We start from the raw sequence: 20618 nt of genomic DNA on the forward strand, positions 1-20618 counted from the left end.
ATACGTGCCCTCCTTAATACCCATCACCAGCCTATCCTATTCCCCCACTCCCTCCCCTCTGGGAAACAAACTGGATTTTTGAATTTAAATGGTGAATGTATTCTTCTAGGACTTCCTTTCTTCACTCAATATTTTTTGAGATTAAGTCATGTTGATATCTGTAGTTTAAGTGCATTGATTTCATTGCTGTACTTTATTATTTGAATATATCACAGTATTTTGTTTCTACTGTTGATGGATATTTGGATTGTTCCCAATTGTGAGCTTTTATGAAAAATGCTGTGATGAACGTACTTGAACATATTTCCTGATGCGGAAGTATAAGAGCTTCTTAGTGTTGGAATTGTGAATCATAGGGTATATGTATTAAGGGAGTTTATTTATCATTCACCAAATACTTAGCACTATGCCAGGTACATTTTTAGCTGCTTTGGAATATTGGTGAACTAAATAGAGAAAAATCTCTGCCCTCATGTGATTTACATTCTATTTGGGCTCGCCAGACAATAAATAATGAACATAAATAAATAGAAGGATAAACGCCAGGAGGGAAAAGAGTTAGAGCAAGACAAAGGGATCATTTTGCAGGAAGGTGGGTGGGGTGTGCAGGCTGTCATCAAAGGTTAACATTTGAAAACAGACTTAAAGGAAGTTATGTGCCACTTAAAAAATTTTCAACCTAATTAAATAACAAAAAGAAGCAACTGTGGGGGCGCCTGGGTGGCGCAGTTGTTGAGCGTCTGCCTTTGGCTCAGGGCGTGATCCCGGTTCGGGGGATCGAGTCCCACATCCGGCTCCTCCGCTGGGAGCCTGCTTCTTCCTCTCCCACTCCCCCTGCTGTGTTCCCTCTCTCGCTGGCTGTCTCTCTGTCACACAAATAAATAAAATCTTAAAAAAAAAAAAAAAAAAAGAAGAAGCAACTGTGGCCATTAAACACACAGTGATGAATCATTAAAGTAAAAATCTCCACAATTCTTAGAGAATTATTTTTTCTTTAGCTAATCAGATTTTAACCTTTCCAGTTTCTGAAAGGTTATATTCTGGATGCTAATCTCTACCAGTTTGTGCAGAGGAGCTATAAATGTACTCAGACTTGGTTGAATAGAAGTCCCATTTTCCAGGGCACCTGGCTTGCTCAGAGAGCCTGCACTTGGGTCAGTCAACCAAAGGTTCAAATCATAATTCCAATGCTGTGTAATTTTGATGAGGTTAACCAGAGTTTCTGATCTGTTTTCTCATCTTTATGAGGATAATGCAGTGCATATAAGGAGAACACTAAATAAATGTTAGTTCATTTTAGGGTGTTTTTGTTTTGTTTTGTTTTGTATTTTACTTTATATTTTGAAATAATAGATTGATGGGAATTTACAGAGAGATCTACGGTACCCAGTTTTTCTCAGTGATTATATCTTCTGTAACTAGTACAAATCAAAACTTAACATTAGTAAAATAGTGCCTGTAGTTCTTTACCACTTTATCACATGTAGATTTGTGTATCTATAATCGCAATCAAAGATACGCATGTTCTTGTTTTATTCCATCACCACCAAAGCTCTCTTTATAGTCATATCTACCCTCTCCTTTCCCCATACTCCATCATCCCTAACTTCAGGCAAAGCACTCATCTGTTTTCCATCTCTATAATCTTGTCATTTTGAGAATATTATGTAAGTGGAATCATTCATAAGTGACCTTTTAAAATTAGCTTTTTTCACTCAGAATGATGCTCTTAAGATCCATGCAGTTTGTTGCATGTATTAATAGTTATTTCCCTTTTATTGCTGACTGGCATTCCATGGTATGGATATACCAGTTTACTTAATCATTAACTCTTTTAAGGAGATTTGGGTCATTCCAAGTTTGAGGCTATTATGAATAACACTGAATTAAGTTAGTGTTCAGATTTTTTTGTGGATTTAGCTTATTCCACTGCAATGCCCAGGAGTGAGATTGTTAATTCATAAATCTTATGTTTAATTTTTAAGAAACTGCCAAACTATTTTATATTCCCACTGAGAATGTATGAGCGATCCAAAATAAAATGTAGTGGCAATAGCTTTGTACTCGTATCTCATCTTGATCTAAATTTGCGTTTACCTGATGGCTAGTGATGTGGAACATCTTATTGCATGCTTATTTTCCAATGTGTATATCCTCAGTGGTGAAATGTCTCTTCATGTGTTTTGCGCATTTTCTAATTGGACTGTTTGTTGTTTCATTGTTGAGTTTTGAGAGTTCTTTATATATTGTAGATATGAATCCTTTGCCAGATCTGTGCTCTGACAGTGTGTAGTGGGGTTGGTTTTTTTTTCCATCTTCACAAGTCTTTGCAGAGCATAGGTTTTTAATGTTGATGAAATCAAACTCATCATATTTTTCTTTAATGGCTTGTGTTTTGGGTACGTCTAAGAACTCAAAGTCCTAGGTCCCTAAGATTTTTTTCCTGCTTTCTTCTAAAGGTTTTATAGTTTTGTGTTTTTTATTTAAATCTGATCCACTTTGAGTTAATCTTATAAAAAATGTGAAGTTTAGATTGAGGCTCAATTTCTTGCCTATGAATACTCAGTTACTCCAGCGCAATTTGTTGAAAAGACTTTCCTTCCACTAAATTATTTTCACACTTTTTTTCAAAAATCAGTTGGGCTTACTTGTGTGGGTGTATTTCTGGATGCTCTATTCTGTCCTTTCATCTATGTGTCTATCCTTCTGCCAATACCACCCTGTCTCAACTACTATATCTATATAAGTCTTAAAATTGGGTAGTGATTCCTCTCACTTTTTCTTTTTCAAAACTGCTATAGCTCTTCTAGTTCCTTTCCTTTTCCACATAAATATTGGAATAACATTGTCTATACTTTAAAAAAATCTTGCTTAGGATTTTGGTAGAAATATACTGGTCTGTAGGTCAGTTTGGGGAGAATTGACATTTTTGCTGCAATAAATCTTCCAATCCATGAACGCAGTATATCTCTCATCAGCATTTTGTATTTTGAGTGCTAAGATGCTTTTACACATCTGTCAAAAATGAATTGGCCTTACTTGTGTGGATCTGTTTCAGTTCTCTCTTCTGTTTTATTCATCTTTGTCTATCCCTTGATCAGTAACAGACATTCTTGATTATAGTAGCTATATAATATCTTGAAATTAGAACAGTTCCTCTTTTTTTTCAGTATTGATTTAGTTATTATTGTACATTTGCTTTTCTATATATATTTTAAAATCTTGTCTATATCTGCAAAAAAGTGTTGCTGGGATACTAGGAATTGTGTTAAACCCACAGCTCACATTAAGGAGAATTGACATCTTTACCACACTGATTATCCCTATCCGCGAACATTCTGTGTGTCTCCATTTATTTAGATGATGTTTGATTGCTCTCATTAGCATTTTATAGTTTTCAGCATGTAAGTCCAATACATATTTTACTAGGTTTACACCTAAGTATTTTAGTTTGCTCAGAGCCAATTTCCAAATAGCTATAGGGCTATTCAAATTATTTCATACTGGATAAGTCATAGAGTTTGCACTTTTTGAGGAATGTTTCGCTTACATTGTTAAATTTCTGTGACTGTTAGTATTCCTCTATTATCCTTTTGATGTCCACATCATCTCTAGTGCTCTTCCCTTTCTCATTCTTTGTTTGGTAAATTGTGTCTTCTCCTTTGCCATCTTCAGTCTTGTTGAAGGTTTGTTAATTTTATTGGCCTTTTCAAATAACCAGCTTTTTCTTTGATTGCCTTTTCAGTTTTTAATTCCATTAGTCTCTGCTCTTATATTTATTGTTTTCTGTCTCCTGTGAGGTTGAAATTGAAGTCCATGTTCCTCACTGCCCCCCTGGACATCTGGAAGGGGAGGGCCTCCTCCTTACTACTGGTGGATGGTCTGGAGGTCTCTCGATACCTCCCTGGGTAATAGGGGTATGGGTGTCTGTTTACTGCTTCTCATTGTTCTTCATTGACCCATGTAAAGAGTGGGGACAGAGGAGGTTACTGGTGGGCAATAGTAAAGTTTCTGAGTGTCCAGTAGTCCTTTTCTAATGCCAACCCAGCATAGAGGTAGAGGAGCACCTCCTTACTTTCCTGTAGGGGCAAAATTCAGGCTTTTCCCATGGTCTCCACTAATACTGCAGGGGGCCTCATTAAACGCCCAGAAAGGACGAAAGCCCAAGCTCCCCACCAGTCTTCTCTGACAGACACAGCAGTGTGTGGTTGGGATACTTGGTTTCTGCTTGGCCAGGGTGGAAGTGTAGGCTTCCTACTGGGCCTTTGCTGGTGGGAAAAGGAGCACAGTTTTATCTGTGGTGTTCAGCTGGAGTAGAGAAGTTATTGTCTAAAAGTTTTTCCTGGTAGGCTGCCTGTTTCCTGGTCCTTTGGATAAAGAGAGGAGGTTTTTGTAGGACTTTTTTGTTTGTTTGTTTGTTTGTTTGTTTACACCTGTTGATGTTCATGGGATGGTGACTTCATGAATGCCCACTTTGGAATATATGAGGCTAAAAGAAAATCCAGTGAATTCACCACCGTGTCATTCCTTGGGTCCTGAGGACTCTAGCTGGTCGCTGCCTTCTCTCTACTTCTCAGTCTTATGATTGTTTCATATAGAACACCTAGAGTTTTTAGCTGTGTTTATCTAGAGAAATAAGGAAAAATCTGTTTACTTAATCTTACTCTTTTGTGAAATGCATTATCACATAATCTGCAGATTTTTATTAATATCTTTGTTAGCACGTATTAGGTATATCTTTCCCAGTTTAGGCCTTGCCTGGTCACTTTCTTCATGGTAATCTTTTGACTAGCTGTAGTTCTGAACTTAAATCAAATTCATTAATCTTTCCCTTAATCTCTTGCTTTTTGTTTCTTGCTTTAGAAATTTATTCCTGCTCTAAGGTTACACAGATGTTCTCTTATATTTCTTTGTGAAAGTTTTGGGTTCTTAATCTTTTAAAAGAACTGTTGTTTTTAATTGAGTAGTGATCTAATTCATCCCCCTTCTACTTTGGAGAGCTACAGTTCTCCAAAAAGTTCATCCCTTTTCCCATTGATCTCTATTGCCACATCTATCATGTATAAAATATACTTATATGTGAGCCTGTTTCTGGTATGTGTATTCTGTTCCACTTTTTTTTATCCTTATATAAATTTCACACCATTTTAATTACTATAGCTTTGGAATAACTCCTTTACTTGGTAGGCATATCCCCCCCAGCTTGTCATAATTCTATTGAAACTCCTGTTGGGATTATTAAAATTGCATTGAATCTATAGATATATTTGGGGAGAATTGATATCTTTACCATCATGAACATGATTTTTCTTTACTTAGATATATTTTAATATTTCTAAATATAGCTTAACATTTTTCTCCAAAATGGCCTTATATATTTAAAACAATTATATTTGAGTGCTTAGTATATTTTTGTTGCTATTGTAAAATGGGTTCTTTAATTTAAAAAATTTATTGCTTGTATATACAAATGAAATTGACCTTTGGACTACTTTATATTCATTCTTACGCATTTCATTTTACAAAAAGTGTACCTGGGAATCTTATCGCAGTCTCCTTGGTACAAATTATAGCATCAAGTGAATATTAGATTTTTAAAATTTTAATAAAAAATTTAGATTCATTCATAGTTATTACTTACTGTTTTACCAAGCACTATAGAATATTATTCTTTTCTCCCCCCAAAGGAATATATTTGCACTTGTTAAAGGAATCACAATAGTGTTTCTTAATCTCCCGTGGAGATTTTAAGCAAAATGAGTATGTTTGTACTCCCCTTTCAGAAATCCTGGTTCTATAGGTCCAGAGAAAACCGGAAGTCTCTATTTTTTAAAAAATTTCCATGTGGGATTTTGAAAACCGCATCCATGGGGTTATTGGAGGGGCCTCTCATTTAAAATAATGAAGTTTTCTTTATTATTAAATAAACTAGGTGTGGGATATATATATATGTGTATATACATGCGTACATATAATCCATGTATGTATATAAACTGAATTGCTTTGTGTTAAGTAACAGCAGATATGACTTTGAAGAGAGTGGGTATTGTAAAAGGACCCAGTTACAGTTTGAATGACATGTGCTCGTTTAGTGCTTAATATATTTGTATTAAAACTTAGAATGAGAGCTCATGGATATAGAGAACAAATTGGTGGTTGCCTGAGGTGTAAAGGGTCATCGGTGGGTATGAAGAGGGTCAAAAGGTACAATTTTCCAGTTGTAAAATGAATAAGTCATTGGGTTGTAATGTACAGCGTGGTGGCTGTAGTTAATGCCATATTGCATATTTGAAAGAAGTGGATCTTGAAAACTCTTACCACAAGAAGAAAACTTTTGTAACTGTGCATGGTGACAGATGTTAATAGAACTTATTGTGGTGATCATTTTGCAGTTATATACAATCAAATCATTATGCTGTGCAAACCAAAAAAACTTAGAACACAATTTTGTTTTTCCCAGTTGGAGTCATTCGATGTCCAGTTTGCAGCCAAGAATGTGCAGAGAGACACATCATAGATAATTTTTTTGTGAAGGACACTACTGAGGTTCCCAGCAGTACAGTAGAAAAGTCTAATCAGGTAAGTGTACTACTTAAGTCTTAAATGTTTTGCCTCCTCTTAACGAGGCAGCCTGAATTGCTGACAGACTCTAAAATAAAAAGTGTCTGACAATGGGGCGCCTGGGTGGCACAGCGGTTAAGCGTCTGCCTTCAGCTCAGGGCGTGATCCCAGCGTTATGGGATCGAGCCCCACATCAGGCTCTTCCGCTATGAGCCTGCTTCTTCCTCTCCCACTCCCCCTGCTTGTGTTCCCTCTCTCGCTGGCTGTCTCTCTCTCTGTCAAATAAATAAAATCTTTAAAAAAAAAAAAAGTGTCTGACATTGACCATTATGTCTATCAAATTATATAGTATTTTAAAAGGTAAGAGCAATGAATAAAACAGTGCCAGTTCAGCAGCCTTGTACCCCCACCACCTTCCCTGTCCCTTCTGAGAAAACCATTATTCTATATTTGACAGTATTTCATTTTTTGTAACTTTACTGTGTATTGACAATTACATTTTTTTATTTCAAGCCCCACCTTTTTCATTTTTTTCTGTTTTAATGATGAACTCTGTAATGATACATATGAAAAATTCCATGTCTTTGATCAGTATGATTTCTACATTTTAAGAACGTCTTCTTTTCTGCATCGTATTTCTTTGAAAGCCTCATTTGGTAACATTGTCCAGGGTGTTGGATTTAGAGACCCAGTGTTATTTTTCTTTTTTCCCCACTTCCATAACCCACATGTAGAACATTTCTATTGGCCCTTTAAATCTAAATGTCTGGTTGGTGGTGGGTAAATTGTAGTACTTTGGTGGAGGTGAGCTATGATTAATTCTGTAGTCTACTTTTGAATCGTGATTCATTGATAATTTCTGCAGGCATTTCCTTAAATTTGGAACATAAGATCTGCGAAGGAACAGAATCTGACAATGGAAAAAATGATTATTAATCTAAAATGTAAAAATAGAAAAAGTAATGTTTAGGACACTTCAGTAATCATACAGCTAAGTTTCTGTACTTTTCATTTTCAGCTTTTTGTTTCTTGGGGGAGCTATGGGAATTTAGGGTTCACTTAAAATGAATATAACCATTACTAACTAATATATCCCTTTTGGGGGCATCTGGGTAGCTCAGTTTGTTTAGGCAGCCAACTCTTTATTTCGGCTCTGGTCATGATCTCAGGGTTGTGTGATTGAGCCCCGTTATGGGCATGGAGCCTCCTTGGAATTCTCTCTCTCCCTCTCCGTCTGCCCTTCCCCCTTTCCATTGTGCACACATGCACTTCCTCTCTTTCTCTCTTAAAAAAAAAAAATTTTTTTTTTTTAAATACCCCAAACTAGGCTTCAGAGGGGAGGGGGGTGGGGGAATGGGATAAGCTGGTGATGGGTAGTAAGGAGGGCACGTATTGCATGGTGCACTGGATGTTATACGCAACTAATGAATCATCGAACTTTACATCGGAAACTGGGGATGTACTGTATTGTGACTAACATAATAAAAAATATTATTATAATAAAAATAAATAAATACCCCTTTTGTTTCGAAAGTATCCACAGTTCATCAAAGGCCAAAAGAGGGCTTGGTGCAGGGAATAAGCTTTCTAATTGTTGTGAAACCAGCTTTAAAGCATGGAAATGTAATTATTTATGTGAGCTACAGTGTCAAGTACTTAACAACTCTGAAAGTTCCCCTGTGAATACCAATGATTGTTTTGTCTAGAATTCCAAAGTGTCATGTCACTTTGCTTCATATGTGTTATACTAGATAAATTTTGTTAGTCATATTACTCACCAATTATGCTTCATCGGATGAACTCTAGTAGTGCATGTGACAGCTCAATCCAGAAAATTCAAAAGCAAAGCAGCATAAATAATCAACAGGGTGGAGTTATGATCCTCATATGAATCGATGGTGATAAGAGATGAGTGTTGAAGGGATTCTAATCTAAAGGACAAATTTAAGAGGCTGTTTTATCCCTCTATATAATCAATTAGTTTTTGTAAGTTTGTCTACTCTGTTTTTGTCACAAAATATAATAGGAAGAAGTTATAATCAGTTAAACTAGAGATAGTCCAAATTGACATCTTCATTTTAGGTAAGTGAGGAAAGGGAGGTTGTTAAACCTGGTTCAGGAATAGGGTACTTGGTTATTTTGGGAATGAAGGCAGGAGAGGTGATAATGTGGGATAAAAGAAGCACAAGGCAAGAGGTATTGAGAGCTGAACTAGCCTGGTAGCAACAATAAGAAAAGGAAGGGGGGAAGTTACAGGCCACACAGGGCTTGATACACCTGATTGGATGTGGAGGTGAGAGGGACCTCACTACCAGGATGGTGGTGTTTTTCACAGAGACAAAGGGGGCAGGGAAGTAGATAGAGAATTGGTTTTGAATGTGATTGAGTTTGCCTATAAGACTAAGGTAATGTCGTCTGTGGTCAGACTGGAGCTCTGAGGATGGTTTATAGCTGAAGATAAAGTTTTAAAAACTTTTTGTTACAGATAATTTTAAGCATTACCAAGAGAAGGGACAGTTTCACATAACAGACTTCCATGTACACATTACCTAGCTTAGTAGTCATTGACTCATTTTATGTTTAACCTGACACCCCCCCACACACAGCCTATATTATGTTGAAGTTATTCCCAGGCATTATATCATCTAATCCATAAATCTTTCAGTATTTCTATGGAAAAATGATTTTTTAAATAAATGTAACCACCATATTAATTTCATATGAAAAAGAAATTTATAGTATCATCATCAAACATCCAGTGATAATGTCTCTAATTGTTGTGGTTTCTTTTTTTAAAACTGGTTTGTTTCTGTAAGGATCCAGTAAGGCCTACACAGCGCATTTGGTTGATTTATCTCAACCCTATCTTTTAATTAATCTCACATTACCCCTTCACTTCACTAGCTTTCTTTTTCCTCCCTTTTTTACGTATTTGTTAGATAAATGACGTGTTAGTCCTATAGAGTTAGCCTTATTCTGCCTTTTGCTGACCATCTTCGTAAAGTCATTTCACATGCTTCTCTATCTCCTGTATTTTGTGTACACTGACAATAAAAATGTAGAGGCTGATGTAGTTTCAGGTTCTGTTGGGTGAGGGGATGTGAGAATACTTTTATCCAGATGTCTGTGTGTACTTCAATCAGGAGGCATAGGAGTTTGGTTGTCTTTCTTTTTCTTGATGTCAGTGGCCATTAATAATCGCTCCCATTATCCCATATTATATTACGGCCTTAGAAAAGTATGACTTCTTATTATCTCATGCCCCTATATTTTTTAACTGGAAGAGAAACAGAAGGCTTCCTTCATTTATTCTTTGGTTATAAAAGGAAGGTGGGTTAAACACTTGATTCTTTTCCCTCCGTTGCTAATTTTTAGAGTAGTAACTTACTCTTTTAGCATTCTTCAGAGGTTGACTAATGAGTGGTGTGTTTGTGTGAGTGTCATTATGAATTCAAGGATTTTTAACATAAAATGTGTTATAGTAGTTGTTATTGATGTTCCAGTTGTGCCGTCTTGGCAACGGAAGCTTCACATTGATTCCTGAGTCATTCTGATACAATCACAGTAGTCACTGCTTGTCTCCCCTGCTTTCTGTTTTGACATACTCTAGAGGTTTTGGTTCCTTATAGTCGGAAATGGCCTCTGGAGACCACAGTATGGGTGCTTAGGGATACTCTCATCACCATTGGGTTGGTCATTTTTCTAGGCCTTGCAGGAGAATGATTTAGCAAACACTTTTTATTGGAAAAAGAGAGTGACTGAACTTACCGTGTTGAACACTTCGTGATGTATAGAATTTTTGAATCACAAAATTGTACATCTGAAACTAATATAACACTATGTTAATTACACTTGAATAAAAAAGAATAAACAAGTCCATCTGGCTTGGTCTTGAATTTAGGCCACATAGTGTCTCTTGGGGCACAGGCAAGGATCCTCTCTAAGGCATCTTTTTATTAAGTTCATCAACCTCAAACACATGGAATTTTAAGGAACTACAATAGAGAGAGTCTCTGAAATCTTTATTTTAAGTGTCAGGGAAAAAGATAAGCAGAATACAAAGTAAGTGTTAGGTGATAGAGAACTGTTAATCTTACTAAGGAAACTAGTGTTTTGTTTTGTTTTAAAGAGTCTTTTTTTTTTTTTTTGTAAGATTTTATTTATTTATTTGACAGAGAGAGAGGCAGCCAGCGGGAGAGGGAACACAAGCAGGGGGAGTGGGAGAGGAAGAAGCAAGCAGGCTCCCAGCGGAGGAGCCCTATGCGGGGCTCGATCCCAGGACTCTGGGGTCACTCCCTGAGCTGAAGGCAGACGCTTAATGACTGAGCCACCCAGGCGCCCCAAGGAAACTAGTGTTTTTAAGAAGGCTAGGATTTTAGAAAAGTAATGGGTGCAAATTTTTAAAAGAAAAGCAACCAAATTTAGTATTAGTGGTCAAAATGTATTTACCAAGTGAACAAATTTCTGGAGCAAAAATGTGAGAAATGACCCCAGAAGCTGACAGCAAGTGTCTATTCTCTACACCAAAAAAACCTGAAACTGCATCCCGCTAGTGCCAAAACCACCAGATGATAGCATAAAAATTCAGTGTATAGCTAGGTATTCTATATGATACCAAATGTCCAACTATCATGTTTTTGTTGGTGTTGTATTTCCGCAGAATTGATGAATAGTTTGACCTGGTGTCCCACAGAGTATGTGAGAAATTAGGGTTGTAGCCATGCCTTTTGGGTTGTCCCATAAGATGACCAGGGTCATCTCCAGTGCAGGCAGTCTTTGAGGTTCTACCTTGACCCTGCCGAGGATCACAGAAGGCTCCCCATTTCCCTTCCCAGCCCTGTCATTTGAACAGCACCAAGACTGCTCAATTATCAGGAGAGTCATGGATCTGCTTAAAATTCAAATTCAGCAGAGGGGATAAAGTCTGTGATTACTAAATATGAATGTATTCCACCCTTAAGCAAACTGACAATCTAATACGACGCTCATGAGAAGTTGCTGAGGGAGGATATAAGATCTATCTCTAGGATTCCTGTAACTAGAAGACCTTAAGAGAAATAGATTTCATTTGGCTCAATAGTGCACTCTCCAAAGATAAAATGTGCTTCCGTTTTATCCTCACCATTGTGTGAGGTAACGGGTAACGGGTACCTAATTGTTCAAAATATACAAGCTGCAACTCTTTAGGAAGGAAATACAAATATACCACAAGTATATATTGATATTTATAAGTCTAATTTAGATTTGTAGGTTTTACGTTTTTGATTTTATGTTTATCTCACTTATCTGACATTGGAAATCTTGGTTCTTAATTACATTGACATAATTATTTTCTCCAAATACATATAATTATGTTATAGGGTCTATTGTCTTGGTTTTGGTATAATCAGGAGCCATCTTAAAATTAAGAATTGTTAACTAGATATAAACTTGTTTACTGAAAAGATAAATAAAAAATACTTAAAGTATCATAGACATAGCAACTATAAAGAAGCAGCTCAGAGAACAAAGAGAAAAGGTCGGAGTTAGTCAAAGTTAGAGGAAGGGTCTTGTGGAACATCAGTTCAGACATCTGAAGAGGCAGTGCTCTTGTCCCATGTTGCTGTCTGAGTGTTTGGCCTTGGGATCGCAGACCTCAGGAGCGCGAGTAGGCCTGTGGGGTCAGTATCTCCAAAGCTGGTTCCACGAGGACTGGAAAAACTGCCAGCTAGAGCTAAGTGCTGCTGTGGAAACGAGCTGCCGCCGCCGGGGTGAAGTAACATCGATTGGCGTGATGTTCACAGAGAACGCGAGCAATAATAGACAGCTAAGATGATGAAGTGCCTTCTCTCTCTGGCGCTGCAGTCTCCCTCCAGCACCATCTGTTGCTAGAACCTAATGTGGATCCAGCTCATAAAGCATAAATATGGTTTGCAGAGCAAGAGTATGGGAGAATAGAGTTGGTGCTGAAAGTAGAAATTATAGAGCTGTTTCTGTCAAAATAGAAAGCAAGGAAGACAGCAATTACTGCATGTATGCACTGGAGATAGTCAATCAAATCACAATTTTTTTCAAGTTTTTATTTAAATCCCGTTTAGTTAACATACACTGTAATATTTTAAAGTTACTTGAAATAAATAATTCTCTGAATAGTTCAGCCACCCACTTGATAGGCAGATTCATTTGTTTCATTTGCTTTTGGTTTTTAGGGATTTAATTTTTTAAATTTGTAGGACTACGTATAAAATATTCCTATAGTTCTAAAGTAAAATCTGTAAAACCAGTGTATTGAGAGAACTCAAACTTCTATCACTGTTTAATCTACCCATATACCTTATTTCTTCTCTACCCTATAGGTAACCATTTACTTTCCTTTATTTTTCCATTTAAAATATTTTACATATATTTTACATATAGTTATTTAAAAAATATTAGCAAATGATATTTTACCCATTCCCATGTTTCTTAGAAGAGCAGTAGCATGATACGCTTTTCCACTTCGTTTTTTTATTTTACTTCATATACTATAGATCCCTCATTCCTTCTTGTAGCATAGTGTGGAGATTAAATTTTTGGAGACATCCTTAAAGACAGGATAGTTGAAGCTAAGGGAGGATGGATGAGACAGTCCCCAGATCTAACAAGAATGTACAGAATTGGAGAAGGAAGAGTGGGGTGGGATCCAGAGGGCATTCGGGGATAAGAGGATCTGGAGGTATCAAGGAATCCAAATGATTTCTAGGAAGTAGGAGTCAATCATGTTAGAAAGGTAAAAGATGGTAAGAGCTGAGAAAAGGCTGGTTTGAACTAATGAAAACGTTATCCGGGTATTTGGAATTTGGCCAATGTAAAGCACTAACTGAGGGGGAATTTTTCCCCCCATGTTAAAAAAGATAACACGAGGATTGCTTATATGTACCTTTAATACCTTTTCTCAGAGAGTAGTGCCACCCTCTACACAGTTACCCAAGCTGGAAACAAAGGAGCTATCTCTTCTTCACCTCCCATATCCAGTTCATCCTCTGAACCAGTTTTACCATCAATCTTCCTCATTCATGCCCACTTCCACCTAAACCACTGAAAAAGCCTCTTACTTGTCTCTACTGAAAGCACTTACCCCTTTTATGATCTGTTCCCTGTATTACAGTGACAGTGATTTTTAAAATTGCAAGTCTGGCCATGACACTTACTTAAAAGCTTGTAGAAGACTTCTTCAGACAAGGACCAAAATGCCATGTGATCTTGCTTGATCCGGCCCCTCTGCCTGCCTTGCCCCTAGCTGCTTCTCTTGCCAGTCTTCCCTTGATCTCTGCACTTCAGTCATACTTTCTGTCAGTTCTTTGAACCTGCTGTACTCTTCTTGCCAGGGGCTTTTGTACATGCTGTTCTCTCTGCCTACAAGTCTTTTCATCAGTAATTGATGATTCAACTTGCATATCTTAGTGTTAATATGATCTCCTTAGAGAAAGCCTTGCCTGGGTCATCTCTCACTTTCTCCAACACTCCAACCCCACTAAAATGAGATCAGTTTCCCCTATCATGTGCTTTTATAGCTTCTCATACTTTTCCTTTTATGGCACTTCTAGTTTGTAATTATATATTGGTGTGATTGTTCCAGTAATGTTTGCGTGTCTCAAGTTTAATCTCAGCACTACTCAATAAAATCTTTTACTAAGCTCACTTTAAAGATGAGCATTCTAAGTAACCTGCCCAAGACTACCTAGCTAATAAGTGGGCAATGGGGATAGGAACCCACACTCCCATCTATGAGATTTGGTATTAGTAAGGGCAGGAACCATGTTTGCTTTTCCACGTTGGTAAATCCTCAGCACTTAGCATAGTGCCTGGAGTATTTGATATATGAATGAAGGACAATGCCATATTTCCATTTTATATGTTTATAATTTAAAACATGTCAGTTTAAATTTACAAAAACTGTTAAGATAACTGATAGAGGCAAGTTTGATTGGTATATATCATTTTTATATGACTAGTTGTTTGCCCAGCTTTTCATTTTTCTTAAAACTTGATGTGACATGTTTCTCTTATCAGGTGTGTACAAGCTGTGAGGACAACGCAGAAGCTAATGGGTTTTGTGTAGAATGTGTTGAGTGGCTCTGTAAGACATGCATCAGAGCTCATCAAAGAGTGAAGTTCACAAAAGACCACACTGTGAGACAGAAGGAGGAAGTATCTCCAGGTAATAAATTGGTTTTAATCTCTTTTTGTCTCTATCCTTCCCACTCTTTTCTCCCTTCCTGTACTGACTTTGTTTTGATGCACTTGTAAGCATTAAATATACTCTTGTTTTTTAATATAAGGAGGTCTGTATTGTAATTGAAATTTGAAGACTTAAAAATGTTGTTAAATATGAATAGATACAGAATCTTTCTGCCTGATATACTCCCAACCCCCCTTCCTGTAAATGCTTTAATTTGGTGTAAATGTATAGCAAATGAAAAAAAGAGTTACTTTTTAAACTTATCTTCTCTCATCACTTCTCTTATTTCTGAGGTATGACAAGAGGTGGGCTTAACAAAAGTTTTGTAACTCTTTCCCCTCTGATACTGTTGTGGTAAACCTGGTTCATGGTATTTGATAGGTAGATAACTAAAGAAGCTCTGCTTTTTATGTAATATATGGTTTCTCAGTTTTTATTATTGTGTTGCTTATAAAGTAAAGTTTACTAATGTATTCTTTTATTGTAGTAAAATATATGTAGCTTGAAACTTGCCATTTAAACCGTTTTTAAGTGTACAGTTCATTAAGGTACACTGCATTACATTACATGCAGTTTGTTAGTGTGTGGTGCATTAATGGCATTCACAGTGTTATGCAGCCATCACGTCTGTTTCCAAAGTTTTTTCATCATCCCAGAAAGAAACAATCCCCAGTAAATAATAATGCTTATTCCCTTCTTTCCTCTGCCCCTGTGAACTTACAATCTACTACTTGTCTTTACGAATTTGCTTACTTCTGCAAGTGGAATCATATAGCTTTGTCCTTTGGTGTCTGGCTTATTTCACTTATCACAGTATTTTCAGGGTTTATCCATGTTGTAGCATTTATCAGACTTCATTTGTTTTTATGGCTCATTAAATATATTTTTAAAAATTATTTTATTGCTTTTAATTCAAGTCAACCAGTGTTTGTATGTCTATTCAATATTCCAGGAACTTTGCTATGCATTAGAGATGTAAAGTGAATCAAACAGATACTTTTGCCCCACAGAAGTTATAAGTATGATGAAGACTACGAACAAATGAGCAATCAGTTTGGCCTCCTAAGTTCTATGGGGGCACATGAAAGAAGCACCAAACTCAGATTTGGGGATTTAAGTTGGAGGCCAAATCTGGGGCTTGAAGAAGGAATAGAAGTTCATCACAGGAAGGAGAGGGCTGGGGAAAACTGAAGTTACTTATCCAAATTTCCAGAGGGAGACAGTTGAATGTAGCTGGAGAGTAAGATTCAGGAAGAGGAGGAGGAGTAAGAGATGAGGCTAGGAGTCTGGTGACACAGGAAAGGGGGATATAATTTCTGAGGACACTAATGGGGAAAAGACAAAAGAGTAGAGGCCAGGTACAGATTCAGATAAATTGAATAGATGGTGCTAGAAAGACTTCCCTGTTTTTGTGAATTCAGTTATCTATTGAGAAAGAGAACAGAGGAAATAGGATGAAAAGGTCAGATATGTGTGGGATACTTGAAATAACTCTGGTAAAAGAGAGCTCCAGCTTCAGAAACACATTGTTTGGTAGCATCCAGGTTACATTTGATGTATAGGCCTTAAAACTTCCTCCATCGTGGAGCGCCAAGGTGGCTCAGTCGGTTAAGTGTCTGCCTTCAGATCAGGTCGTGATCCCGGGACCCTAGTCCTATGTCCGGCTCCCTGCTCCGTGGGGAGCCTGCTTCTCCCTCTGCCTCTCTCTGTGTCTCTCATGAATAAATAAATAAAATCTTTAGAAAGTATAAATAAATAAAAATAAAACTTCCTCCATCGGGCCTCAGCAGTGTGCGTGTGGGTATAGAGAAGAATTGAACTTGTTTAGGGTTGGGGTTCAGCTGCATAGGCATTGCAGAAGTTCAGTAGAGTGAGAGGTACAAATAATGGCATATACTAAAATGAAGGTTTTTTTTTTTAACTGTATAAAGGAAATGAAGTTGATAGTGTCATTTGATAGAGTGAAAGAAATTGTTAGGAACCTAGAGATTATTGAGGCACAGTGAGAATAGTTAAGAATTGGAAGGTTAGAAAGTAGAAGTTATTAGAGTGGATGTTTGAATTTATGATTAGAGAAATGGAACAGTTATGGATGATCAAAACTAGGGTGGGACCATGATGTGAGGAGCTAAAATGGAGTAAAGGTCTCTGGAGATGAAAAAGTCTGCAAGCCTTGTTTTTATGTGTTAATCTATTTGGACTTCTAAATCATCCAGAGTGATGGTGACACTGAAGACTAGGAGGATGACTGAGTCAGGATCTAAATTCTTGGATAAGTAAAGGAAGTCTATAAATGGATGATATGATATTCTAATTACCTTAATCAGAAGCTTTGTAGTTATTGTTGAAGAGCACAAACCCAGAATGTCCTAAGCCAACTAAAGATGTATGGTCACTCTATGTACTGTGATTCCTAGATGACATGCACATCAAGGAGAAGGGTACAGGGGAGCTGTGAGGATATTCACGTTACTAATACTGAGCCATTTTTGCATTGCTAGAATTAATTGCGTTTGGCCTTGATGTGCTTTTAATGGTCTTTTACTATATTGCTAATTCTCTCTAGTTATTTTCCTTCTTTTTTATGATTTTATGCATTTTTTCCTGCTTTTTGATCTGGCTAGATAGGTTATTTTTTGTTCTTATCCACAGAAACAGCTCTGAAATTTATTTATCTAATTATCCTTTATATATTTTTAGTTCATTATTTGAACTTTAATTTCTCCCAGCTTACCCTAATTTTAAAGTTCTGTTACTAACTTCTTAGTAACAGATAACTAATATAAACTTAGTTTATATAACGTAGATATAAATAATTGTTATTTTTATCTTTTGTAGAATTATAAGTGTTTAAAGCTTAATATAATGTGCCACTTAGATTTCTACTATTTGTTAAATATTCTGCATATATGGGGCCACCTGACTGGTTCAGTGGGTAGAGCGTGCGGCTCTTGATCTCAGGATCATGAGTTGAAGCCCCACGTTGGGTGTGGAATCTACTTAATTAAAAAAAAAAATTCTATTCTGCATTTTTGGTTACCATGTAGTTGAAGATTTACGAATTTTTACATTTGTTATTTTCTACTTTGGTAGATTATAAATAATGATATGGAAAGAAGGCCCTGATGTATATTAAATGCAAAAAGCAAGTTGCTTAACAGTGTGGTTATTATGAACCCAAGAATTCATTAAAAGGAGAAAGGAAAATGTTCCCATTGCTTGGATTTTTTTGTTTCCTGTTTCAACTTCATAGTTTTATTATGATCAGAAAAAAGTGAGTCTGTGGGGCGCCTGGGTGGCACAGCGGTTAAGCGCCTGCCTTCGGCTCAGGGCGTGATCCCGGCGTTATGGGATCGAGCCCCACATCAGGCTCCTCTGCTAGGAGCCTGCTTCTTCCTCTCCCACTCCCCCTTCTTGTGTTCCCTCTCTCGCTGGCTGTCTCTCTCTGTCAAATAAATAAATAAAATCTTTAAAAAAAAAAAAAAAAGAAAATGTGAGTCTGTGAACTCATTCTGTGTGCTGCCATACATGTAAGGTTTTGTAAATACTGATGGTACAACTAACCCTTGAATAACATGAGGCTTAGGGGTGCTGACCCCTGCAAAGTTGAAAATCCACGAAAATCTTTGACTCCCCAAAACTTAACAACTACTACTGGTAGCCTCCTATTGACCAGAAACCTTACTGGTAACAATTAACACACTTCAAAAAAAAATTTTATTGATTTATTTGGGAGGGGGGGAGAGTGCGAGTGCTCATACACACGCATGTGCTCACAAACGAGAAGGGCAGAGGGACAAGCAGACTCTCCGCTGAGCAGGGAGCTCAACTCAGGGCTCGATCCCAGGACCCTGAGATCATGATCTGATTTGAAGTCAGATGCTCAATCAACTGAGCCATTCAGGTGCCCCAAAACACATTTTGTAAGAAGTGTGTGTGGTTGTGTGTGTGTGTGTGTGTGTGTGTATTGTATACTGTGTTCTTACAAAGAAAGCTAGAGAAAAGAAATTGTTAGGAAAGCCATAAGGAAGAGAAAATACATTTACAGTAACTGTACTGTATTTATCAAGAAAAATCCATGTGTAAGTGGACCCTGCACTTAAAACCCATGTTGTTCAAGGGTCAACTGTGTATGAAATGTCAGATAAATACAAAATTTATATTCAAAAACGAAACCATAAAATTTCACTGTAAGAGAAAAAAGTAAACATTTTTATAATTAGGAAAAAGCTTTTCTAGAAGCAGTTCTCCAAAACTAAAGCCATAAAAAATAAAAACAGATTAATTTTTCTATGAAATGTTTTAAGGATCTTCTTGGAAAAATACCATAAACTAAGTCAGACTGGAGAAAATATTTCTAAAATCTTTGGCAAGCAATATATCAAATGTGTCTACAAATTGGTAAGAAAGACAATTAGATGGAAAAATGGCAAAGGTTATGAACAGACAGTTCTTAAAAGAAATACAAATGGTTGATGAATGTGAAAAGTTTTCTGTCTCAGTTATTAAAGAAATATGTCCAAAGATAGTGAAATTTTTTTTTCTATGATGTCGGCAAAGATTAAAAACACTGACCAAACACTGTTAGTAATGTAGGTAATAGCCACTCTACAGTGGTAAGAGTACAAATGGGTACAGGTTTTTTTGGAAGATCATGTACTTATGTTTGTATAAATCACCCTTTGACCCAATAATTCTTCTACTAGGAATTTATCTTTGGAAACATTCAATGTCTTATACATTTCATATGTTTATTTCAGCATTATCATACAATATTGAAAGATGAGAAACATTCAGATATCCACTGCAGGGGTTATATTCACTGGATGAAATACTATGCAGTTAACAAATAAGTTGATATATTTACTAGCACAGAAAGGTATCTAATAGGGGCACCTGGGTGGCTCAGTCAGTAATTTGATTTGAGCCCTGATTGATTTCAGGGCTCAGGTCATGATCTCAGGGTCGTGAGATTGAGCCCCACATCTGGCTCCACACTCAGCCTGCAGTGGGCTTGAGATTCTTTCTTTCCCTCTGCCTGTCCCCCTGCTCACATGTGTGAGCGTGCACAGGTGTGCGCGCTCTCTCTCTCAAACTAAAATAAGAAAGGTATCTAAGAGTTAAGTGAAGAAATCTTACCAGACAGTGTGTGTAATGCCGTTTTTTCAATTTTATAAAACAAAGTACCTACTAATGTATGTAATTATATACATAGGAAAACAACCAGAACACATGCCAGGTTATTAATAGTGGTTATTGCTGGAAGTGGAATTATTTCTGAAATGTTTGGATTTTACCTTTGATTATTAGTTAAGTAACTGATGTTTACTGTTTAATCAATCATTATAATTACTTGTATTCTGATTTGTTTTTATTTAACATTATAACATAAGCATTGCTCAGTTTTATTGTCACTCTGGGTAGCTATTAAGTTATATGGCTGGGGCACCTGGGTGGCTTAGTCAGTTAAGCATGGACTCTTGATTTCAGCTCAGGTTGTGGTCTCAGGGTCGTGAGATCCAGCCCCCTGTCCTTTTCCATGCTGGGCATGGAGCCTGCTTGAGATTCTCTCTCTCCCTCTCCCCGTGCCCCCACCCCCACTTGCGTGCTCTCTCAGGAAAGAAAGAAAATTGAAAAGAAGTTACATGGAGGACTATAGTATATAGTGAAAACTTCATGATTATTTCTGTGTTAATGGGTACCCTCTGTAAGGATTTTTACAAAAGTGGGAAAATAACTTTTTCATCACACTGTTTATACATTTTTATTAGATTTTCTGAATTCCATTTAAAACATTCTCCTCCCATATTTGGAGTAGAAGGCATCCAGTCGGCTCACACTCACTTACCTGGGCTAT

The 20618-nt window shown here is 36.9% G+C and overlaps 1 protein-coding gene across 2 annotated transcripts in view; it reads left to right on the forward strand.

Moving 5' to 3' along the window:
- The window catches only part of TRIM24 (tripartite motif containing 24), a 92461-nt gene that overhangs the window by 28452 nt on the left and 43391 nt on the right, over positions 1-20618 (forward strand). For both annotated transcript variants that reach the window (XM_026511684.4, XM_048212918.2), the window contains exons 2-3: positions 6461-6579; positions 14593-14740. In XM_026511684.4, coding sequence (XP_026367469.1) covers positions 6461-6579; positions 14593-14740 — 267 coding nt within the window. The remainder of the gene's footprint in view (positions 1-6460; positions 6580-14592; positions 14741-20618) is intronic.

The sequence above is a fragment of the Ursus arctos genome, unplaced genomic scaffold (assembly GCF_023065955.2).
Source record: "Ursus arctos isolate Adak ecotype North America unplaced genomic scaffold, UrsArc2.0 scaffold_3, whole genome shotgun sequence".
NCBI classification, from domain to species: domain Eukaryota; kingdom Metazoa; phylum Chordata; class Mammalia; order Carnivora; family Ursidae; genus Ursus; species Ursus arctos.